Source organism: Macaca mulatta, chromosome 4 (assembly GCF_049350105.2).
Source record: "Macaca mulatta isolate MMU2019108-1 chromosome 4, T2T-MMU8v2.0, whole genome shotgun sequence".
NCBI lineage: Eukaryota > Metazoa > Chordata > Mammalia > Primates > Cercopithecidae > Macaca > Macaca mulatta.
This window is the reverse complement of record NC_133409.1, coordinates 65,664,529-65,690,961: the sequence shown is the minus strand read 5'-3', so window position 1 is coordinate 65,690,961 and position 26,433 is coordinate 65,664,529. Positions and strand designations below refer to the sequence as shown.

Here is a 26,433-nt window from a genome sequence, read left to right as displayed (position 1 = left end):
ATCCCTGAGCTGAGCCTGGCAATTGGCACGACAAGCTACATGCTAATTAAGGAGGATATTTAAAATTGTATGTTTTTACTCAACTTTCAAAATATATTTACTTTTTCTTTTGTTTGCTGGTTTAAAAAAAATTACATCTTGCATCCTAGTTGGTTTTAGCCTACTTTTCTTTTATAGCTGAATTGTGTGCTGCCCTCCTCAATTATATGGTGAAGTCCTAACCCCCAGTACCCAAGACTGTGACAGTATTTGGAGCTAGCACCTTCAATTCAAACAAAAATTAGCCGGGCATGGTGGCGGGCACCTGTAATCCCAGCTACTTGTGAGGCTCAGGAGAATCACCTGAACCCAGGAGGTGGAGGTTGCAGTGAGCCAAGATCATGCCACTGAACTCCCAACAGACCAAGATTCCCTCTCTCAAAAAAAAAAAAAAAAAAAAAAAAAAAAGGCAAGCAGCAGCTCAGCAAACCTCAAGCGGTATAAATATGAAGAAAATAATAGCTACACATATCATTGTCAAAGTGCTAAAAACCAAAGATAAAGTGATAATTTTGAAAGCAGCCAGAGAATAGGACTCATCAAATAACCACTAATTTCTCATAAAAACAAAAAGGAGGGCAGAAAATCGTGGAATAACAACTTCAAAGTGTTGAAGGAAAACCACTGGTAGGTCATAAAACTCATAATCAGAAAGTCAACTACAAATGCTTCAAATTAATTACAAACTGTCATTTCATGTAATTTCAAAATCATCAAATACTATATTTTACTGATTCTAAATGCTATTGACTCTAGGGCATGCCATTATTTTTATTTAGTATTAATAAAATTCACAAAACATTTTCAATTAATTATAAGACACCATTCATTAACAAAAACATTATAATTTCAGAGAAGTAAAAACGTTAAAAATACCAAATAAGTAAATGCTAAAGTCAATAGTCCTCTTTCAAACAGCCAAATCAAAATCCCAGCAAGCTACTGTGTGGCTATTGACAAACTGATTTTTAAAGTTCATATGAAAAGGCATAAAACCCACAATAGCCAACATAATACTGAAGAAGAAGACCAAAGTCGGAGGGCTAACACTACCCATCTTCAAGATTTGCTATAAAACTACAGTAATCAAGTCAACGTATACAGTCATCCCTCCATATCTGTGGGGGATTGGTTACAGAACCCCCTCAGATACCAAAATGCAATAATGCTCAAGTCCCTTATATAAAACTGTACAGTATCTGCATATAGCCTATGCACATTAAATAATCTCTTAATTACTTCTAATACTTAATACAATTTAAATGCTAAGTAAATCATTGTTATCTTGTATTTTTATTTGTATTATCTTTTTATTTTTCCCCCAAATATTTTCAGTCTGCTGATGGTTGAATCCAGATGTGGATCCCATAGATACAAAAAGCTGATTGTATTAGAAAAATAACAGACAAATAGATCAACTGATCTATCTTAAACAGAATAGAGAACCAGAAATAGATCTACTTAAATACAGTAAATTGCTCTCTGATAAAGGAGCAAACACAATTCAATGGGAAACAGATAATCTTTTCAACAAATGGTGCTGGAAGAACTGGACAATCATACGCAAAAAGAAAAAAAAAAAAGGAAAAAAAAAATTCTAGACCCAGAACTTACGTATTTCAAAAAATTTAAATCAACATGGATCGTAGATCTAAATGTAAAATGCAAAACTCTAAAACTTCTACAACATAACACAGGAGGAAATCTAGGTAGTGATCTTGAGTTTGGTGATGAATGTTTAGATACAAACAACCGAAGTGTAATCTCTGAAAGAAAAATTAATACGCTAAACTTAATACGAAATATCTGCTCTACAAAGACACTGTGCAGTGAATAAAAGTAAAAGTCACAGACTAGGACAAAGTATTTGTAAAACAGCTATCTGATAAAGGTACCCAAAACATACGAAGAATTATTAAAACTTATCAATAAGAAACCAACAGCCCAATTTAAAAATGGGCAAAAAATCTGGACAACTCACCAAAGCAGCATATGAAACAAAGAAGAATATGAAAAGATAACCCATATCATGTGTCACTACGGAACTGCAAATTGAAGTAACAATGAGGTAACACTACACACATATTAAAATGGCTAACAACCATAAACTGGCAATACTAAATGTTAGTAAGGATATGGAGCAAAAGGATCTCTTACTCAATGCTAGTGAGAATGCAAAATAGTATAGCCATTAAGGAAGACAGCTTGGCAGTTTTTCACAAAGCCAAAGATAGCCCAGCATATGATCCAGCAATAGCACTCCCAGGTATCCAATTGTGTTGAAAATGTACATCCACAAAAAGTCTGCATGTGAATATTTATAACAGCTTTATTCATAATGGCCAACAAAAGCAAAAACCAAGATATCCTTCAATCGGTGAATGGAAATACGAACTGTCACATCTGTAAAAGAGATTTACTGATAAAAAGAAATGATTTAGCAAGCCACAAGACTAGTCAAGACCAGTAACATTAAGCATATTGCTCAGTGAAAGAAGACAGTCTAAAAAAGCTACATGCTGTACGTATGATTCCAACTACAGTCATGTGTCACGTACAGATGGCTATGTTCTAAGAAACCCATCAGCAGGTGAATTCAACATTGTGTGAACATCATGGAGCTTACTTACACAAACCTAGATAGGCTGTATAGTACAGCCTCTTGCTCCTAAGCTAGAAACCTGGAAAGCATGTTACTATGTACTACATATTGAATACTGTAGCCAACTGTAACACAAAGGTTAAGTATCTGTGTATCTAAACATAAAAAGGTACAGTAAAAATGTAGTATAATAGATTAAAAAATAGTACACCCCTAGAGGGCAGTTATCATGAATGGAGCTTGCAGGAATGGAAGTTGCTCTGGGTGAGTTCAGTGAGTGGTAAGTGACTGTGAAGGCCTAGGACATTACTGCACCCTAGTCTAGACTTTATAAACACTGGACACTTAGTCCAGACTAAATTTATTTTTAAAAATTTATTTCTTCAATAATAAATCAACCTTAGCTTACTGTAAACTTTTTACTTCATAAACATTTTAAATGTTTTAACTTTTTGACTCTTTTATAATAACCCTTCACTTACACGTTGTAAAACTATTAAAAATATTTTTCTTTATCTCTTTATTCCATAAGCTTTTTAAAATTTTTTTTTTACTTTTACTTTTTAAACTTTAAAAAAAAAAAAAAACTAAGACACAAACACACACATTAGCCTAGGCCTACACAGGATCAGGATCATCAATCTCATTGTCTTCCACCTCTAGATCTTGTCCCGCTGGAAGGTCTGCAGTATGATAACAATGCCTTCTGGAATATTTCCTGAAGGACCTGCCTGAGGCTGTTTTTCTTAAATAAGTGGAAGAAATAAACTCTAAAACAGTAATAAAATGTATATTCTAATATATAAGACAGTAACATAGTAATTGATTATCATTATCAAATATGTACTGTACACAATTATATGTGCTACACTTTTAGAGAATTGGTAGCACAATAGGTTAGTTTATACTGGTATTACTACAAACACGTGAATAATGTATTGCACTAAGATGTTATGATGTTATGACAGCTATAACATCCCTAGGCTATAGGAGTATTTCAGCTCCATTATAATCTTTTGGGACCATCATCATATATGCAATCGTCACTGAGTGTAACATCATTATGCAACACATGGCTACATATGACATTTTGGAAAAAGCAAAAACTACAGAGACAGGAAACAGATCAGATCAGTGGCTGACAGGGGTTCAGGATTAGAGAAAGAGTATGAATAAACAGGTGACACACACTGGTTTTTAGGTCAGTGAAACTATTCCATATGACACTGTAAAGGTAGATACATGACATTACACATTTATCAAAATACATACAATTGTTCAACACAAATAGTGAACCTTAATATATTATGAACATTAGTTAACAACAATGTATCAATTTTGGTTCATTAACTGTAACAAACCACATTAATGCATGTTAATATCAGAGAACACCATGGAGGGGATGAGTTAGGGGAATGAGGGTGGTATACGAGGTATATGGAAATTCTCTGTAGTATCTGCTCAATTATTCTATAAATCTAAAACTGTTCTAAAAATAAAGTCTATTAATTTAAAAACTGTGCATGTTAAAATCAAAGAAATGTGATATAGTTCCCTGTTTTGGGTATCATAATACAGTAAGAGTTAGAAATAGAGAGACAGACCTAAGACTACTACTACAAACTTTAAGATATCTCATTTTCTGTTTAACAATCAAATACTTACTCAGTACTTACTATGTCAAAAAAGTCACCAGTTACCTCGTCATGACTTAGCTGTGATTATACCTATTTTTCCTTACATCTCCCAACTCTCTAGTCTCTATGCTGCTTTTTACCCTTTGCCTTATTCCAAGTATCGTTTCTCCCAAATCATGTTTCTCACTAATTCCATAAGATGTCATGAGAATCAAATAAGAGAGTCTAAGATAAAGCCCTAGAACTCACAGGTTTCCTTCCTCTACTTTAAGTTCACACTTCTTACCTCTACTGTTATTACAGTTGTTATAACTATATTGTTCTCACATTCTCTTCTTCCGCCTTTATTGTCAACAGGTTTTAATCAAAATTTTAGACATTAAAAACTAAAACCTGACTGGAAAAAAGTAGCTGCTTAAGAAAATCAACTTTTCCTTAGAAATTAAAATAAAAGAATCAAGTATTTCCCTTTTGGTATTCCTATAAGATTCAAAATTTTAAAAATTTCCTCAAAATACATAAAAAAAGATTGTGCTTTTAATGTTAACTACATATTATATACATATATACAACCACACGTGTATATAAAATAACAATATATGTCTCTCAAATTATTGAGGGGACTATATCCTTACTCATATTTCATACCAAAATAAATTCCATATAAATCAAAGATTAAGTATAAAAAGTAAAACTTTAAGAGTACTAGAAAGGCCAGGCATCGTGGCTCATGCCTGTAATCCTGGCTCTTTGGGAGGCTGAGGAGGGCAGATCACTTGAGGTCAGAGTTCGAGACCAACCTGGCCAACGTGGCAAAACCCTGTCTCTACTAAAAATACAAAAATTAGCCGGGTGTTGTGGTACACGCTCTAGTCTCAGCCACTCAGGAGGCTGAGGCATGAGAATTGCTTGAACCTGGCGGGTAGAGGCTGCAGTGAGCCCAGATCATGGCAGAGCAAGACTATGCCTCAAAAAAAAAAAAAAAAAAAAAAAAGAGTACTACAAAAACATATAGAGGACAATGGCTAATAAAATAAGGGTGAAAAAGTTTTTCCAATCAAAGCCCCAAATTCATAAGTCATATTAGAAGAAATTTCTATGACCAAGCTAATCTACTTCTACAAATTTATCTTATGGATATACCTGTATATGTAGACAAAGACATATATGTAACATAACATCACAACAGAGTAAAATGAATACTATGCAGTTATGAAAATGATTCAGGAAGATTTAAATGTGCTGATATGAGCCAATCTATGGGATATGTTAAGTAAAAACAAGTTACAGGAAGAGTATGTAATAGTTTCCCTTTTATGCAAAAAAAAAAAAAAAAAAAAAAAAAGCAGAGGAGATATACAGAGATTTTTTTCTTTTATATATACCCTGTAAATCCTTCCACAAGGACACAAAAGAAACTTATGTGGTTGCCTGAAGAAAGTAAGATGGATCTAAAAAAGGAATCTTGCTTTTCAGTATATCCTCTGAAGTTTTTGAATTAGTTTTTAGATTGTGCATAAGGTCCATCACACACAAAAAAATCAAAGACTGAAATTCAAGAAAATATCATAATAGTAAATATCCTATACATAGGATAACTGGGAGAATTCTTACCTTTCTCGGCAAAATTTAAGCGAATGTAGTATGGCAGGCCTCTTCTGACGCAAATTCCATAAATGTAAGGTGTCATCAGCCAAGGCACTCACAAGAGCTCCCTTAAAATCAAAAATAATACATTTCATATATAATACATTTTATAAACATGAAGCCTACTCAATAGCTGCCAGAAATATCTCCTTCCCAAATTTCAAAACTTTCTGCCAGCAGATTTAGATCTAAGAAACATTTGCCTCAAATTCAAAACAGCAGATGTAAAAAGTGCATGTGTATTACATGTACGTAAATAAATTAACTTCTTCAATAATTTAAAGTATAATTTAGTATCTCATAAGCCGAAAGTATACTAGGATCTAGTGGAATAGTATGGCTAACATCCAGTTATTTAACATTAGAGATCAGATTGTAAGTTACTTTGTAACTATTATACATACCTCCTTGATTAGCAGAGCAAAATATGATATGAAGTAACATCCTCATTTCATTTGGCTTAAGACAAATCCTTATGGAAGTACTATGCTCAGATCATAATTCTACCATTAGAATGGTATGGAAAATAAACATAGCATTTGGCACACTGTAATATCCATGTCTGAAGGTTTGAAATCTGACTAATTTAGAATGTTAAAATGTCTGATACAACTAAATATTATTATTTATAGGGAAGAAAAAGCCTGGCAGTATTTGAGAATCATTTAAGTGGCTCATTCTCACCCAAACCCAACAAATCAGAATTTCCAGAGTGCTATGGTTTAGATGTGGTTTGCAATGCCAAAACACATCATGTTGAAGTGTAATTGCCAGTGAAGTGGTGTTGAGAGGTGGTGAACCATCCCTCATTTGTGTCATAAAAGATCTGCCTCTGTGAAGGGTTTAATGCAGTCTCCAGGTAGGGAGGGAGTTCCTTCCCTCACAGGACTGGATTAGTTCTTTTGCTAGTGAGTTGTTATAAAGTGAGGGTGACCTCTTTGCTCTCCTGGCATGCACGAGCTTCCCTTTCTGCTTCTTTACCATGTTATGAGGCAGCATGAGGCCCTCACCAGAAGTCAGCCAGATGCAGCTGCTCAATCTTGGACTTCCCAGCCTCCAGAATCAAAAGTTAAATAAATACACTTCTTTCTTTATAAATTACCCAGACTCAGGTGTTCAGTTATAGCAACAGAAAATGGCTGAAGACACAGACCAAAGATCTATGCAAGTATACTTTGAAAAACCTCTAGAGATGATACTGATATAAAATTGTAAATGCAATGTGACAATTGTGAATAAAATTAAGACTCTCTAGACTAGAGCTGATTTATTAAGACATCTGAATGCTTTTCTTCAAAGGAGTTAGAAATCTATCATCAAGAACTGAGAGAAGAGTAAGACAAGAGATGTAACATGCCGAATTTACATTAATTTCAAAAAAGATTTGCAAGACCAATCTTTTAGGTTATTGTAAGAAATTGTAAAGTCTCCCTCTTTCAAAATAAGAGTTTCTCATCTACTCAGAAGAATTAAAACAGCTACCAGGACAAGATTTATATTCTCTCTCCAATTCCTTTCCATCTTCAAAATTCTATGAGGGCTACCCTAGTGTGTAACTTCTGTTGATAGGACATGACAACTGGAAAGCAGAAATACATAAAGTCCACATTCTCTCCATTTCACTAAAAGCATTGTCTTATCTAGATCACTTTGAAGTAGAGAAACTCAAAATACTTAGGGTGTCAAAGATTTGTACTGCTCTTTCCTATTTTCATCAAATAAAAGGCCATGTCACCCTCTTTCTTAATATGTTTACCGCATCTCAAAATCTCCAGGAAGAAGAGAAGACATAGAGCCAAAATAGCAATAACAACTAACCTCCTCTTATGGTGGCTCCTTCACCTATATAGTATATAGTTTTCCAAATCTGAAAGCAAACAGGTCCACCTAATTGTCAGATTTCCACTTTCTAAAACAAACCAAAAAAAACTACCTTTATGTATTTATAATTTAACATTTAAGCAGGTCAAAAAAAAATGGCCCTTCCAAAGAAGTCTATGATCAATCTTATTGAAGAGAAAAAGAATACTTAATATGAATAAAAACAGCACAAATTTAAGATTTCTAAAATTTAGGTCTACAGTAAATGATCTGCCGTATTTTATTAACATTGGCTCAAGTGTTGCTTAAAAAATAATCTTAACACAAGTATAAAAATGAAGAACAGGACAGGCATGGTGGCTCATGCCTATAATCCCAGTACTTTGGGAGACTGAGGCAGGCAGATCACAAGGTCAGGAGTTAAGAGACCAGCCTTGCCAACACAGTGAAACCCTGTCTCTACTAAAAATACAAAAATTAGCTGGGTATGGTGGCACGCGCCTGTAGTCCCATCTACTTAGGAGGCTGAGGCGGGAGAATCATTTGAACCTGGGAGGCGGAGGCTGCAGTGAGTCAAGACCACGCCATTGCACTCCAGCCTGGGTGACAGAGTGAGACTCCATCTTAAAAAAAAAAAAAAAAAAAAAAAAAAAGAGAGAGAGAGAGAGAAAACAGGTTAATAGTTGCCAGGGACTGAGGGTGAGCAGGAATTCAATTACAAAAGGATTCCCTTAGTATTGAAGGCACTTCTTTATTTCTGAGGGAATTCCTTCCCTTAGTGCTGAGGGAACTGACCTGTATCTTGATGTGATTCTTACATACATCTGTACATGTGATAAAATTGAACTACACACACAAACACACAAATGAGTCCATATATGAACTGGAGAATCTAAATAAAGGTCTATAGTCTAGTTAATAGTATTGTTTTGATGTCATTTTCCTGGTTTGCTATTGTATTATTGTTATATAAAATTTTACTACTGAGAGAAGCTAAAAGGGTACACAAGCTCTCTCTGAAACTATTTTTAAACTTAACCATGAGTATAATGATTCCATAATAAAACATTCTTTAAAAGAGGAAAAATAATCTGAGTCTTCATATATGGCTTCAACAACTTTCTACATTGTAATTTTTAAAAATTTAACATTTTAAAATGCCTGATATACACTTCTATACAGGATACTGAAGGTTTTAAAAACACATCCGCTGACCTTGAAAAATCTAGACAATTGCAAATTATTTGGATTACAGTTTTATGGAGGTTTTCATGTTGTCATAATTATCTTTTTATACCCAGGATGCCTTTCTTAAATCCTCTGGTATGAATAAAACATTTATCAAAAGCCATAGGTATTCAGGAATTTATTTTGTCTCACATACATTTAAGAAATTATTCCACGGAGCCTAAGGGTTTATGGACTAAACTAATGTCCACAATCTATCCTCATATTTAAGGAGATCAGAGCCTTTTCTGAAGCAATTTCTCTTTCTTCCTTCTACGACCAGTTTTCCCTATCAATACTTGCAGTAAACATCTATTCTCAGAGCTGCTCCTATGTTCTTAAAATATGCAAAAACCGTGTTTCCTATGCTGATAAAATGCTGTTTTCTCTAGCTCCTTCCATACTTTCAAAAGGAAAGGCAATGTCAATTACTTAAAGCAACTGACATATTTGTGTGTTAATTAAGAACTCTGGGCAGTAACTACTTTCTAATGAATGAATGTTGGTTTCTTGGTTGTATTTCAAAGCAATTCATTAAAGAAGCACATTCTTTGATTTGTAATAAGCTCAATCTTTTAAAAAATATTTTAATATAGATTTCTATGTTACCCAGCATTCAATATCCCTTAAAATTTAAATGCAGCATGTTTTACCAAAAACGTTTACCTTAGGCCATTTAGTTTACAACATTGTCTTGAGAAAACATTTTACATTATTTATGTAACTGTTCATGACGCTACTTTAAAATGAATTACTATTTCTGATTATAAATTAATTTTTGTTCAAATATTTAAATAAATGTGAATGCATGTAAGAAATCTGAGAGACTAGATGTGGCCCTACTTTAGATATAAGTAGAAATGATTAAAACAATTCACTAACCTCATTAATCAGGAACTGGAGCTGGATTACTGCAGCTCCACTGTCATGCTGGCAATAACATTCTACTCCTGGACGACCAAAGCTGTAATTAATTCCATTAAGGAGTTTATGGTATTTGTTTGGTTTTTTGAAACTGGTAAATTATATAATAGGCTGATAAATATTCCAATGACCTCATTTTCAATACAGGCTATTTACTGAAGTTGAGATTTAGAGCTAGGTTTGTTACACATCCATCTAATAGTTTCTGTTGAAAAGTCTCAGAGATTACAGGTTTAAACAAAATAAGCAAATTAGAAGAAAATGAATTATTAACATCAGCAACATATTAAAACAAGATAATATATAGGTAATACATTTTATGCTGGCCCAAATTATTTTCTTCATCTTAAAATAACAAAAAGACGACAAAGGTGGTTGGATCTACAGAACGTCCAATTTTGCTGTAATCAGCAAACAAATCTGAAAAGTAGGCAAATGTCATTTTGGAATATTGCTTTTCAGAACAGTAATCTTTTTACTGTCATTTTTCATTTCTGCCATGTAATTTTTAAGTAAGGCTAAAAATATAATGAAGAACTACATAACTATGTTTCTAATTGACACATGATTTTGTTTCACCAAATGAATGTGTCCATCTTTTACAACAGGCATGGATACTGATTAAAATGAATTGGCATACAATAATAACAGCAAATATTTATATAACATTTTCCACGTGTTAGGCATTATGAAAATGTTATTTATATCAACTCATTTAATCCTCATAACTCATGAAGAATATGTTATCTTCCCCCATTTAAACAGATAAGGAAACTGAAGTACAAAGAAATTAAGTAACCTGCCTCAAGTCACACAACTAGAAGTAGCGAAAATAGAATATAAAGAAGCATTCTGGCTCCAGAGTCTACACTCTAAATTAGTAAAGCACGCTGAGTAAAAACATCAAAACAGAACAGAAAAAAAAAACTGTACATTTGTAGAACTCACTATGTGTCAGGCACTGTTATATGCATTTTACCTTCATAAACTTGAAATAAGAAGGCAGTCATTTTAATCAGCTGTAAACTAATCTCATTTTGCCAGTTATTAAATATTACCCTAAAGTAAAAAGCAAAATGTAAAAATAAAATTTGGTGGGATTTAATAAATTATAGTTGCCGGTATATAAATTCACATTCAGGTACAGTCTGTTTCTGTATTCTAGTAATACATGCCACAAAGTTCTTAATGAAAACAATTGTGCCATAGGTTTAATTCCTATTTGCTATGATTTTTTCCTTTGGATTTCTAGAAATTTTCTAGACGGTACTCATTTTCAAGAGTTTTTTCTATTTATTACTAGCAATTAATTATAAATTTTATAAATTAACAGGTTGAGTATGTTTAGCTCATAGTACCCTCCTCTTTAAACACCTAGAATTATTGTTAGTAGTAATAATAGTAGTAGCAGTAGCAGCCAGTAGTAGTAGCAGTAGTAGTAGTAGTAACAGTAGTAGTAACAGTAGTAGTAGTATTTTTGCTATACCAGTTGCTCAAATACAACTGCAGGAAACCAGATTTCAAATTAATAGTATTGGCAATGTGCAAATCACACCATGACAGGCCATAAAAAAGAAAAATCTGTGTATCTGTTCACCTATTTCTTTCTTTAGAAAAAGAACCTGCCCTTCTACCCAGTATAGTGAGTCTAATTCTAATCTCTTCAGCTAAATTATTCTTTCTGGCATAAATTAGCATATTTTATAATTCCCATTTTACATGAATGTCAAACCTCTCTTTTGAGACCAGATCGGGATCAAAGAATAAGTTGATTTTTTTTGAAAGTGAGTTACTGTAGAAAATCATAATAATTATACTTACCTTACATATTATTTTATCACAAAACATACACAATACTGCTAATCTTTTGATATTAGGCAAAGATATTTTCTTTAAGTATGAATCTATTAACTAAAAATCAGAGTTGTTTTTCTTGAGTAAAACATAGCTATCACTACCCAAGTATAAGATTTCCAGTTTAACTTCTTAAATGGAACTTCAAAGATAATGTCAAACAATACAAGTACAGCATTCATATACAGTCTTACTATTCTTTTTCAGTCATTATAGGTATCCACACCAAATCGGGAGGGAAATTTTAAGTGACTGACTTTCATAAAGTCTTTTAAATGCATTCATCTTAGATGTTTATTTAAAAATATCTCTTTTGACATTTGTACTTCATCATTTTATAGAATATTAAGGTGATTTACCTGATTAGAATATCTAATACAATAGACATAAAAACATTGGGAATACAGAAAAACTGATTCTTGGTAAGTAAAGAATAAGCAACAGGTCTATTAATTTGAGCTTTCTTAAGAAATAGCTTACTGGTTTTGAAATTTCAAATTGCCATGGGCGTCAATCAATGTTTTCTCCAAAGAGAATGAAAAATGTCTATAAATTTAGGAAGTCAGTTACACAGAGGTCAAGAGAGGTTTTACTCTTAGGCTATGTATGACACTACTCTAAACAAAACATGTACTTTAAAATTGATATAACATAGTTCCTTAACTTCTAGCTAATATGATAAAAATAACTTCTTAATAAACAATAAGAACCATTTACTGAGTAACTACTAAGTGGTTAGGCACTATGCCTTAAATACATAATGGCACCTAATCATCACACTAATTCTGAAAGGTAGTTATTATTCATGTTTTACAGGTGACATTTCTAAGGCTCAGAGAAATGATTTTTTCTCAAAATTACTTATTTCATTCCCTTTTTCCTGTAAATAAGGCAGTACTATACAGATGCAGCTAGCCCCAAGGGGTCCTACCACCAAAACTGCCCTATGGATTGGAAGAAAAATTCGTACATTATTACTTCATAACAAAAAATTTTAAATTAAGTTCTAAGAATAGATAATGATACATGTAATCTTGAGAAACTAACATAGAAAGGACACAAAGTTCAGAGCAAGTAGTTCCCTATCCTGGTAGTTTAACAGAATTGTGGCCCCATTGCAAACTTGCTACACCCGAATTTTCAGAGGAGATGCCTGGGTAGGTTGTTTGTTCATTTATTTATTATTTATTTACTTATTGTGCCACAGGAACCATCTGAGGCACAATGAGACTTGAAGACCTCTACTTTCAAGTTAGTTCGTATGCCAGCTCTGCTATTTGATGCTGTGATCTGGAGAGAATTATTACAGGTCTTAACTATGTAATCTATAAAATGCATATAAGACCTATCTAGACTAGCTTGCAGAACTTCAGTGAGGATTAAACCACATAGAGTGCACTTACCAAATGGTATCCACTATCATTATTTAAGACAATGTATTATTCACCATGTTGGCTAGAACTAAATGTTCCCTGACAGTGGACATACCATTATAATACAAGAAAATGTCAACACTGAATTTATTAAATCACAAAACATTCATATCTTTTCACATCTATAATTATTATTCCTTGCACACGATTTTTCCTAATACTGACATTACCGAGTTAACATTTTTATTAAAAAAGTCAAACACTGTAATGAAGATCTGCTTAGTGATTTCCATTTACTGTGGCTATGTTCACAATTAAATGAAAAAAATTAAATGTCGGAAACTAAAATGAAGAAAAACCAAAAGATTATACACTGACCATTACCGCAAATTTATTAAGTGAGGAAATATTCACTTACTATTCTAATATTTGTTCTTTTATATACTTATAAATCAACGATAAGGGAAACGTAAGTATCTTTTTCTGTCACTGTATCTTAGCTTGTAACTCTAAACTTCAATGTATTCTTTTGAAGATAATACAATATTCCTATCTCAGGTACATTTCTGTCCTCAATTTTTCTATTGCTTGACTAACAAGAGCTATAATAACTACCTAATCCCACTAGTAATTCTTGTTTTTAAAGCAAACCAATTAATTTATCTGACCCACGATACATGTCAGATAATTCCTGCACAGCTAGACTCATGGTCCATGTTCAGACAAGCACCATTATCACTGGCGTATTTATGAAGAGATGTACGAGACAAAGTTAAAACAGATCAGGAGCACAGTCTCTGAACACAAGGCTCTGTAATTTAGTCACGACCCTCTATGTAAGCAATAGGAGAAAAATAATTACAGAAAAAAAATAACACGACAAAACTAGCAATTAATGAACAAGCAGGAAGAGGTGTACAGGACACACGAGCAGAAACAAATGCCAGAGCCAGTAAAACTTTTTTTTTTTTTTTTACAGTAGTGTATATCAAATTCAAAACAAGCATTAATCTCACTGCTTAAATGGCTTTTTCTGGTTGATCGGTTGGGAAGGGAGGAATAAATGAGGAATTGGGAGGTCTTTAAGTACATCATCATCGTCAGCACCATCATCATCACCAGCATCATCACTGAAGCTGAGATTTGCTGAACACTTAAGATGTGTCAAGTAAAATACTACATATGTATTATCTCACAATAGTTCTCTATGATAAGCTCTGTTTTTACAAATAAGGAAACTCAGGCGCAAAGTTTAAGTAACTTGCTCAAGGCTACTCACCTAGTTAGTAAAGAAGCTGAGATTTGAACCAAGGCAGTCTAATTCCAGAACCCACAGTATAAATTACCAACCCTTATAGCACACACGCAAACACACACACACAGCAAAATATATTAAGAGCCCATTTTCACATGTAAATGTTACTTCCTGATTTATTGTAAATCATCTTAAAACTGGAAAAGGAACATATATTTACAATCAACGTTTCACAACTGAGTACTTAATAAACCCAGATTGGTCTAACTCTATAAAACTTAATAAACCCAGATTGGTCTAATTCTATAAAACTAGACTAAATGTAACTTGTAGTAAGTGAACATCACACACCAATTAGATAGTAAACAATATGCTAATTTAAAGAATAATATACTAGAGTCATTTCTCATTGTTAACAATTGTTAGCTGAGGGTATCACGTTTAAAAATTAATTTTAATAATGAAGCAATATGGCCCAGCAAGATAAGCAAAAAGCTAGAATTCCGTATTCTAATTCTAGTTGTAATTTTGAGACAACCTCCTTACAAATATCTCCATGTGTAAAATGATAAGCCAAAAAACATTTTAGAGTCTATAGCTACTGAGAGGAACAATACTTGGCAAAATTAAATGAGAAATAGAAATAAACAATTGTATCTTTAAAAAGTATACGGGATCAATGGAATACACGATGTTAGAATACAGCGCACAACCACACATCTCAACGGGTGCAGAAAAAAAAAACTGACAAAAATCAACACCGTTTTATGATTAAACACTCAACTCAATAAAACTAGAAATAGAAGGGAATTTCCTCAACATGACGAAGAGCATCTATGAAAAACTCACAGCTAACATCCTTCTCACTGGTGAAGGACTGAATGCTTTCCCATTAAGATAGGGAAAAAGACAGCATGTCCATTCTCACCACTCATCTATTCAACATGGAATCAGCAAGGTTGCATAATACAAGACCAACATACATAAAAATCATACCCTGGCAATGAACGATCTGTAAATGCAATTAAGAAAAGAATTCCACTTACAATAACATCATAACGAATAGAATATTTAAAAATAAATTTATCCAAAGAAATTCAAGACCTATAACATCAAAAACTAAAAAGTACTGCTGAAAGAAACCCTAAATAAATGAAAAGATATCCTATATCCACGGAACAAAAACAATATTATTAAGATGGCAATAATCACCAAACTTATCGAAAAAACCTAAACAATCTCTATCAGAATCCCAGCTGTTTGCAGAAATTGACAAGCCAATACTTACATATCATTACATATCATTATATGTAAGTATATTATATGTATCATTATATGTAAGTATAGCTCACTAAAGCTGTTAAAAACAAGAATTAGCTTGTATGAATGATAAATATTAACACCATATATGAATAGGTAATAAAAGGCAATGAATTTAAGGCAAGCAAACACTAGAATTCTTAATGAAAACAAATTAAAACATATGATAGTCTTAAATATATTTTTATCTGAAACATTTAAACATTTTTCATAAGCAGTGAATGAATTTAACTATTTAGCAACCTAAATGAAATACAGCACAGTAGGAGAAAAAAAACCCTACGGTTTAGCATTTTTGCAAGTCAGCTACTTATTTCCTTCTGTCCTGCATTTGACTTTTTAAATTTATTTCATCCACGATTTACAAACAAGACATATTTAACAGATGAGAAGCAACAAAGAAAATTCAATATTCTTGTAAATAAATAAGAATGTTGATCATGTAAAGAATTAGTATGGTTTTAGAAATACATGTAAGTAAAAGTCCCAAGAAAAATATTTTACCCTTGTAAATTACAATCATTTGTATTTCTCACTAATAGTTTAAAATCTACATTAATTCCTAAAATATGCTGATGAAAATTGCTCAGAAAATCCCAATTTTGGATATTATAATGACTGAAAAGTAGTACACAGAGGTCTTTGGTTCAAGATACCAAGCTGAACAAATATGTATGCCGTCATTTCATTCCAAGATCCCTTTAAAAAAGTAAAGCCAAAAAATAAAGGACCAGAAAATATAAAATAAAAAGTAAGCAATATAAGGATCATTTCAGAACATGTAACATCCAACAAGAGAAAACAAAGAAAAAGAAGAAAAGTATCAACGAAATAATAGAAGAAAACAGATTTTACTCCGCTTCTAATGAACATGGGTCCTTAGATGGCAGTACACAGAATGATAAACGAAATTAGTCCCAACCTAAATACGCCACTCTAAAATGTTCCTTAAGGCTTAAAAAGAAGACCTATAGACTTCCAGGGAAAAAGAAACAAAACAACAAACAAGTGACCACCTGCAAAGAAATGATCAAATTGCTAGTTTGCTAGCAATGTTTACTAGTTGCTAGAAAATAGTAAAGTAATGTCCCCAGAGTTATAAAGACATTCAAGCAAACCCCTGACAAGATCTAAATATAGAACAAAGACTTCTAGATATTCATGGGCCTCAAATATCGTATCATTCTTTTTGGAAGTCATTTAAGACTATGCTCCAATAAATTGAAAGAGTAAACCCCGCCCCCCCCACACCCACACACAAGGCAATGACGGGGAATCTAATAAACACTGAATTCAACCCAGAAAAAAAAGATGAAAAAAATCCAGGAGGAAAACAGTACAGTTGACATAAACAACACTGGTCCAGCTTAGAGAAGAACAAGGAGGTATTCACTGGAGGCAGGTTCCTGAGAACAAGAGGGCTCCAGAGATGTGACTCCATCCTTGAGAAGCCTCAGGCATTTAACCATGAGATGACAGCAGCCAACGCATAAGGGAAGTGGGGGAGAAGGAAGAAAAGCAGCTGTACAAGGAAGGAAATGTATTCACAGAATATCATTTGACTGTGGAATAAAAAAGTCATCACAGGAAAAAGTCATAATACATACTGTTCACCCATTTTCAACTTTTAGAATCAAACTAAAAGTTTATATTAATTACACGTGACTACAGTTGGCAAAGGAAAGGAGGATGAAAAAGGAAACAGGGCCAGGCGCAGTGGCTCACACCTGTAATCCCAGCACTTTGGGAGGCCGAGGTGGTCGGATCATGAGGTCAGGAGATCCAGACCATCCCAACTAACATGGTGAAACCTCATCTCTACAAAAAATACAAAAAATTTAGCCGGCCGTGGTGGTGGGCACCTGTAGTCGCAGCTACTCGGGAAGCTGAGGCAGGAGAATGGCGTGAACCCGGGAGGCAGAGCTTACAGTGAGCCAAGATCGCGCCACTGCACTGCAGCCTGGGTAACAGAGTGAGACTCTGTTTCAAACAAAAAAAAAAAAAAAGGAAGAGGAAACAAACATGCAAAAGTGATGGATTAACATTCTCATTTTACAGAGTGGGGAGCCAAGAGCTAGTATGCACAATTGACAGAGCAAGAAATACAGAATTAACTATAAGATACTTTTTGAAATTTACAAAGGTAACAAGGAAACAAAGTAAGAATAGGCACAAGACTACAGGGGAGGGGAGATATGAGGCAAATTTTAGTAAGGCAGGAAATCAACCAATAATTTATAAAGTTGAGGAATCAAAAAACATTGGCAAGAGATTTTATTCAGAGTTAGCAACATGACCAGTAACAATTAAATGGATCCTTCTCGGGAAGGGGTAGGCATGGGCAAGGTAGGACATGTACTTTTCATCACAGCCCCCATTATACTATACTACTTAATCTTTAAACTATGCACATACCTTTGGAAGGGTGGTTTCCTTTAGTGTGTTTCTAAAGTGGAGAAAAGTAGCAGTACAGAATCAGACATACGATTATTGGGTTCATTTCATTATGTTATTGTATCCCTCTAACTGACTTATACCATTAATACTAGAAAACCTGAACCAAGACCTCTCTCCAGATCCACACAACAGGAGAACCTTGTTTTCATACCTCACATTCTGGAATTCTGAATCACTTACCTAGTCTTTCTCTCTTCCCCATGACCACTGGTTTCTTTCCAACCCTACCTGCTTTCATTCACTACTATACAGAATTGTGTGGCAAGAAAAATGGGCATATTACGGGGAAACAAGCAGAGCTTCTTGTACTAATGATCCTAATTAGTCTCCATGTTCTCCCATTTTGTAGCTCCTAGGAGGTAAAGATGGCAAGTTACAGAGTGATATTCCTTAACCATGTTTGCTTAACCCATTCAATTTTTCTTATTTGAGAACTTTAATAAGCACTGAGGGTACAAATCATAGTCTTTATTCTCAAGGATCTCAAAAGTTTAGCAACAGAATTATAAAAGCAATATTAACAGTTGGGTCTTCAGTTACTCCAAACAGATAAGAATTTTGCAGGTAAGAATATTACTTGAAAAAAATACTTTTCAATTATTCTCACAAACATCAGTTCATTTGAAATTCGAGCATGTCCTACACTATTCTTACATGCTCATGCCATTCTTTGATTTCCCTCCTTGCTTATTATACAGTCATACTGAATTCTGTACCTACTTCCTTTTCCTTCAGTTGGGACCATCTTTGGCTGAATTACACAACTATGTTTGGCAGCCTATGCTATACTTCCATCCTAGAGTGTGGAAGGCTCTCAAACAGTCTCAGGTAATAAGAACACGTTTATCTGCTCTCTTCACTCCCAAAGCCTGGAAAACCATATGACACACAGTAGACACTCAATGAATGAATGAGTTTTCTTAAAACCTAAGAAACATGTTTTATGTCCAGTAATACCTTTTTTTCAGTAAGGGTCTCACTCTGTTACCCAGGGTAGAGTACAGAGGCATAATCATGGCTCACTGAAGCCTCAACCTTCTGGGCTCAAGGGACCCTCCTGTCTCAGCCTCCAGAGTAGCTGGGACTACAGGCACTTGCCACTATGCCTGGCTTTTTTTTTTTTTTTTTGTGGTAAAGCCAAGGTCTCGCTTTGTTTCCTTGGCTGGTCTTGAACTTTCGGACTCAAGCCTCCCAAAATGCTGAGATTACATGCATAAGCCACCACGTCCACTCCAGTCATATCTTCTTAGGTAAGATTAGTTCACTTTTCAGAAAACCAATAAAAAGTACACAACAGTGGAAAAATGTTCGAATCCTGTCACTATCAGGAAATTGGACTCGATTTTCTCTAGGATCCATTATGGCCCTTAAAAAATCCCATAAATTACATTTCTAGCCCATTCATTTTATCTTCAATGATTATTTTTTAGGTTATTACAATCACAACAATATTTCCTCTTATTGCTTATTCTTCTTTGTGGGATGTGTACTGTCAGCAAAGTAGAAACAAAAAATAGTAAAATAAACATGGCATGGGCCCCCAGTCTGTGATAAAGTCTGAGAGTAACGCTCCTGGGCAAGTTTTCACTACTGTCATTACCACTGTGTATTATGAAAACGTCTGACACACATATTCTGACAACCTCTACTTTTATGAAGAATGAGACAGTATCAAAACTGGTATATGTTATAAATTATTAATATTTTTAAGATTATATATCTTTTCAGAGAATCTGTTCATCAATTATTTTCAATGAGGAACAAGGCAAAGAAAAGTAATGATATCACTCTAATCTCTACAGAAGGGACATATTCAATTTTCCAACCTAGGAATGGAAGACATGGTACACATAAAATAGAAAGCAACTAGAGAACTGTGATATCCTGTGAGGTTTCTAGAAATACATTTATATCTTGCAAAGTTTAAAGAATAAGGATCATGATATTTTCTATGAACTGTATTTAGAAATGACAATAAATTATCCTACAATAGTATATGTTTAATTATATAATATTCTGTGAAAGTAAATTTCTTGGAGCAGATATTCTCCTAATAAACCAAGAAAAAAATTTAAGGGAAAACTGTTCCCTCCTACCATATACCACAGTAAAAAAGACAAACCCAAGAGCACAATTTTAATTCATCAGAAACACCTCTCTTACCATTTCTTTCAGTACATTCTTTTACTTTCAGCAAACAGGGTAATTTAAACCTTTTTAAGTATTTTGATATGCCTTCAAAATGTTGCTACTCTGAATTGCATTACTACTATGAATAAAAAGTCGGTAGATGATTTTTACTTTTAATGGCCTAAGTCTCAAAGAGATTTAACCATGATTATTTTTCAGTAACAAAGTTAAAATCTAAATACCACTGTAATGGGATCAAAGAATATTGATGTAAGCATTTGTGAACTGAAAAGAGGATGAGCTTTAGATTAGGACCAATGCTGTCCTTTATTTTGTGTGAACATAAAAACAAAACAAACAAACATTGAGCATCATTAGAAACCTTTGATTTCTTCATCTACACTGTTACGGGGGATAAATGAAAGTCAATAAACGCGGCAGTACATGATATATTTATCCTACTAATGATTAAAAAAAAAACCTTCTGTAAGTAGCAGGTTACTAGGAATAAATGAAAATATATTAAATGATCTGTAATAACTAAATCTACCTGTGCTATAGTTTTCTCATCTGTGAAACGTCATTTGCATTCTTAACCTGATCAGTAAAATGTGAGGATCACCTGAAACTTAATTATTTTATTTTATTTTAATTTAGTTTAGTTTGGTTTATTTTATTTTATTTATCTGGAGACACAGTCTCACTCTGTCTCCCAGGCTGGAGTTCAGTGGTGCAATCACAGTTCACTACTACCTCTGCCTCCCGGGTGTGAAAGTGATTCTCGTGCCTCAGTCTCCCAGTAGCTGGGATTACAGGTATGCACCACCACGCCTGGCCAATTTCTGTATTTTTAGTAGAGATGGGGTTTCACCATATTGGCCAGGCTAGTCTTGAACTCCTGGCCTCAAATGATCCGCCTGCCTCAGCCTCCCAAAGTGCTGAGATTACAGGCATGTGCCACCGCACCTGACAAAGCCTTGCATGTTTAAGAATAGACTTTTCAACCATAATTAGACTTTATGGTCTTTTATATTGCTCGTTCTCTTGACCAGTGATAAACTCTAAGAAGGAAAAACACCATAACTCAAGACCTGGAACTCCAGTTCCTTTCCAAATATTTCACATAACAGTTTCACAGCCCTGTCTCCAAAGGCAGTGGCAGAACAAAAAGGCAGTGTATTTCCTCATGGTTACACCACAGATCTCAAGATGTTATGACTGCTTTAAAACGACATCCTCTCTATATACAGTAATTAACATGTTTCTTTTCTACCATCTGCCTAAGAATACTGCTACCCAGCCTGTCAAACACTTAAACCAATATTTCTCAATTCTGGCTCTATATCACAAGCATCCATGAAGATTTAAAAACAAAAAATTACAGATGTCATACCCCTTGCCAGACTCACTGAATCAGAATCTCTAGAGAAGAAATCCAAGCATGTTTGGGCATTGTTTGTACATTTTATTTTTTTCAGCTCCACAAATTAATGTACAGCCATAGTTGAGAAACACTGGGAAACCTTGTGGGGATAAGTATAATTAAGCATTACCTTCCCTAAATAATTTTTTTATATACATATAATCCATTAAATAACTTGTTAGATTTCCTTTTTTTCTAATTGAATAATCATGAATTCCCTATCTCCTTCCAGGTCTTATTTTCCAAATGTTTGATAATTTCCCACTCTCAGCTAAATTAGCTTCTGACTGACTTAATGGAAATATGCTCAAAACAAGTTTAATAAGTCTTTACCAAAGATTAACATAATGAAGAGCACTTCATTTTGCATATTATGGGCTATGAATGTGCTTGCAATACAAAGCCTTTGCCAACTGATTAATTACAGTTTTAGAGTACCCCTATTCTATAGTTGCACCTACTTGATAAACGTCAGTTTTAAAATCTCTTTTTGAGGCTGAGGCAGGAGAATGGTCTAAACCCGGGAGGCGGAGCTTGCAGTGAGCTGAGATCCGGCCACTGCACCCCAGCCTGGGCGACAGAGCAAGACTCTGTCTCAAAAAAAAAAAAAAAAAAAAAAAAAAAATCTCTTTTTGAAGACCACGTATGTTTTCACCAATAAAAATTAACATCAACTTGTTTTCCACTGTAATGTGTAAGGAGCATGGAAATCATCATTTTATCTTAACAAGAAGTAAAAAGCTGAACAAACTGGAAAATGAACAACTCTTCTTAAAGATCTGTAAGAGAAGTGAGATCACAAGACAAGCCACTACCCCCAAACTGGAAAGACAGACAAGTGGATACAGAGAATCACAACTTGCTAAAAGCAGAAACCCATAAGCACAAACTTCTGTGAAAACCAGTGTCTGGGTAAGGAAGCAAGCACTGTAACGGAGGAATAGCTGGAGGCTCAAAATAAACAAGTCAGAAAGTCAAAAACTCCAGGGAAACCCAGTCATAGAGATGTCCCCACATCTTTGTAAATTTCACCTCTAAAGCTTGAGCAGGTTCCGCAATGAATACTGGAGAAAATTCCCTCACGCTACCAGCAGAGGGAAGAGAAAAGGCAATCATTTTTAAATATGCAAGAGCATATTCTGTTCTTAACAACAAGGTCTGCCTTCAGAAATAAGAGTTTTACCAGAGACTAACCTGCTGGGGTTTTATCAGAGACCAACTAACCTGAGAGAAGAAAAATCACTCACTCCAGTGGGCCCAAGTCTTCCAAGTAGAAGAAGAGAAGTACGCAACTCCAGCCCACTTTAGCCCTCCTATTCCACCTAAAAGGGAGCAGGAGGAAGTGTGGGAAGAAGAGATTAAGAAGCACTCCTAAAGTTCACAGTGCAAGAGCATAGACTCACTAAAAAACTGACAGCTAATGACAGGACTATAGCACACTTCCCTTCCCCCCACACCATTACCAAAGGCCTATTTACAGCAGTTCCTTTTACTTAGTACATCATGTCCAGATATCAGGAAAAAATAAAAAGGCAAAAAATACAGTTGGAAGAGATAGAGCAAGCATCAGAATCAGACTTAGAAATGGCAGTAATGTGGCGTTATCAGACTGGGAATTTAAAACAACCATGATCTATATGCTAAGGGAGCTAATGGATAAAGGAGACAATACCAAACAACAGATGGGCAATATAAGCAGAAAGACAGAAATTCTAAGAACCGGTCAAAAAGAAATGCTAGAGTCCAAAAACACTAACAGAAGTAAAGAATGCCTTTGACAGACTCAATAGTAGTCTGGACACAGCTAAGGACAGAATCTCTTAATCTGAGGATACCTCAACAGAAATGTCCAAAATTGAAAAGCAAAGAGAAAAAAGACTGGAAAAAACAGAACAGAGTATCTGAGAACAGTGAGACAACGACAAAAGGTGTACATGTAACAGGAAAACCAGGAGAAGGAGGAACAGAAAGAAACATTTAAAGCAATAATGACTGCGAATTTCCCCTAAATCAATGTCAGATACCAACCACAAATTCAAGAAGCTAAGAAAATACCAAGCAGAATAAATGCTTTAAAAAAAAAAAAAAAAAGGCTACACCTAGACATATTACATTCAAATTGCAGAAATGCAAAGATTAAAATAAAATTCTTGAAAGAAGCCATTGGAAAAACACCTTACCAACAGAGGTGCAGAGATAAAAATTATTTCTGACCTCTCACAAGAAACCACGCAGGCAAGAAGAGAGGGAAATAAAACATTTCAAGTGCAGAAAGTTAAAAAAAAAAAAAAACCTGGAATTCTGTGCACTGCAAAATTAGCCTTCAAAACTGAAGGAGTAATAAAAACTTGCCCAAACAAAAACTGACTAAATTTACTGCCAGTTGACCTGCACTGCAAAAAATGTCAGAGTTGTTTTTTTCTTAAAGAAAATGACATAGATCAGAAACTCAGCTCTACATAAAGGAAGACAGCATCAGAGAAATAAATAGAGGCAAAAATAAAAACTTTTCTATTTCTTAATTGATCTAGTAGTAATAGTTTGTTCAAAATAATGACAGCAACAATGTATTCAGTTTATGTATGCTTATATATATAAACACTTACATATGCTTATATATAGGCAAAATGAATGACAGCAATGACATAAGTGATGACAGTAAAGAATTACAGGCCGGGTGCGGTGGCTCACGCTTGTAATCTCGGCACTTTGGGAGCCCGAGGTGGGAGGATCACGAGGTCAGGAGATCGAGACCATCCTGGCTAACACGGTGAAACTCCATCTCTACTAAAAATACAAAAAATTAGCCGGTCGTGGTGGCAGGGGCCTACAGTCCCAGCTATACTCGGGAGGCTGAGGCAGGAGAATGGCATGAACCCGGGAGGCGGAGCTTGCAGTGAGCCGAGATCGTGCCACAGCACTCCAGCCTGGGCGACAGAGCGAGACACCGCCTCAAAAAAAAAAAAAAAAGAATTACAATTTCTTCTTGTTATTATAAGGTACTCATATTACCTGTGAAGCAGTATAGTGTTCTTTCAAAGTAGACCCAGATTAATTCTAAATGTATACTGTATATTCTAGAGCAACTATTTTAAAAAATTTAAAAAGTATAACTGATACACTAAGAAACTGATATGCTAAGAAAGAAGAGAAAATGTGGAACCATATAAAATGCTCAATTAAAACCACAAGAGGCATAAAAAGAATGGGAAACAAAAATAGAAACAAAAACAAGGGCAACAAATAGAGAACAGTAACAAATATGGTAGGTATTATTCAAAGTATATCAACATTCACTACACCAATTAAAAGACAGATCATCAAAGTGGGTCTAAAACTAAGACCCAGCTATATACGCTGTCTGTAAGAAATTCACTTTAAATATAAAGACACATATAGGATAAAAATAAATAGATGAAGAAAGATATGCCATGCTATCACTAACAAAAGAAAGCAAAGTAGCTATATTAATTTCACACACAGACTTCAGACCAAGGAAAGTTATCAGAGATAAAGAGGGGCATTACAAAATGAAAAAAGAGTCAATTCTCCACGAAGGCACAACAATCCTTAAAGTGTTTGAGCCTAAGAACAGAGTGTCAAAATATATGAGACAAAAACTCATAAAACTGCAAGGAGAAATATATGAATCCACTATTACAGTTGTAAACCTTAATATCCCTCTATCAGAAATGGACAGATCCAGCAGGCAGAAAAAAAGTGCCAACAGAGCTGAACTCAACACCACCCTCTACCAACTAGATATAATGGACATCTACAGTCTACGTTATCCAGTAACAGCAAAATACACATTCTTCTCAAACTCGCATGGAACATTAACCAAGATAGACTATATTCTGTGCCATAAAATATACCTCAAAAAATTTAAAAGAATACAAATTATACAATGGCAGCTCTTGGAACACAATGGAAGTAAACTAAAAATTGGTAACAAAAAGAGCTGGAAAATCCCAAAATATGTGGAGATTAAACAAAACAATTCTAGTAACACTTGGGTCAAAAAAGATATTACGAGAAAAATTTTTAAATGTTTTGAACTAAATAAAAATGAAAACAACTTATCAAAATTTGTGGGAAACACAGAAAATAGTACTTAAAGGGAATGTATACCATTCAATTCATATATATTAAAGAAGAAACAGCTAAAATCAATCATTTCCACTTTAAGAAACTACAAAAAGAGGAGGAAACTGAATCCAAAGTAAGCAGAAGAAAATAAATAATGACAGTTAAGAAAGACATCAGTGAAACTGAATACAAGAGATCAAAGGAGAAAAATCAACAAAACTAAAAGCTGCTTCCTTCAAAAAAAAAATCAATAAGCTTCTAGCCAGGCTAAGGAAAAAGGAGAGGGGACACAAATTACTAACATCAGAAATGAAAGACGGACATCACTTTAATTTCCATGGACATTAAAAGGATAATAAAGGAATACTAAAAACAAATCTATGCCCACAATTTTGATGGCACAGATGAAATGGACCAACTCCTTGAAAGATACAACCTACCAAAAGTCACACAAGAAGAAAGAGACAATCTGAATAGGCCTGTATACATTAAAGAAACTGAATCAATTAATAGATTCCCAAAACAGAAAGTACCAGGACCAGATGGGTTAACTGGTGAATTATGCCAAATTTCTAGTCTCTTTCAGAAGACAAAAGCAGAGGAAATATATTCTAACTCATTTTATTAGCCCAGCA

At 34.2% G+C, this 26,433-nt stretch overlaps 1 protein-coding gene across 3 annotated transcripts in view; it reads right to left on the bottom strand.

The window, feature by feature from the left end:
* STXBP5 (syntaxin binding protein 5) overlaps positions 1 to 26,433 on the bottom strand; it is a 193,493-nt gene that overhangs the window by 151,037 nt on the left and 16,023 nt on the right. For all 3 annotated transcript variants that reach the window (XM_015137165.3, XM_015137166.3, XM_015137167.3), the window contains exons 3-4: positions 9,856 to 9,937; positions 5,893 to 5,993 (exon numbers count right to left, since the gene is read on the bottom strand). In XM_015137165.3, coding sequence (XP_014992651.1) covers positions 5,893 to 5,993; positions 9,856 to 9,937 — 183 coding nt within the window. The remainder of the gene's footprint in view (positions 1 to 5,892; positions 5,994 to 9,855; positions 9,938 to 26,433) is intronic.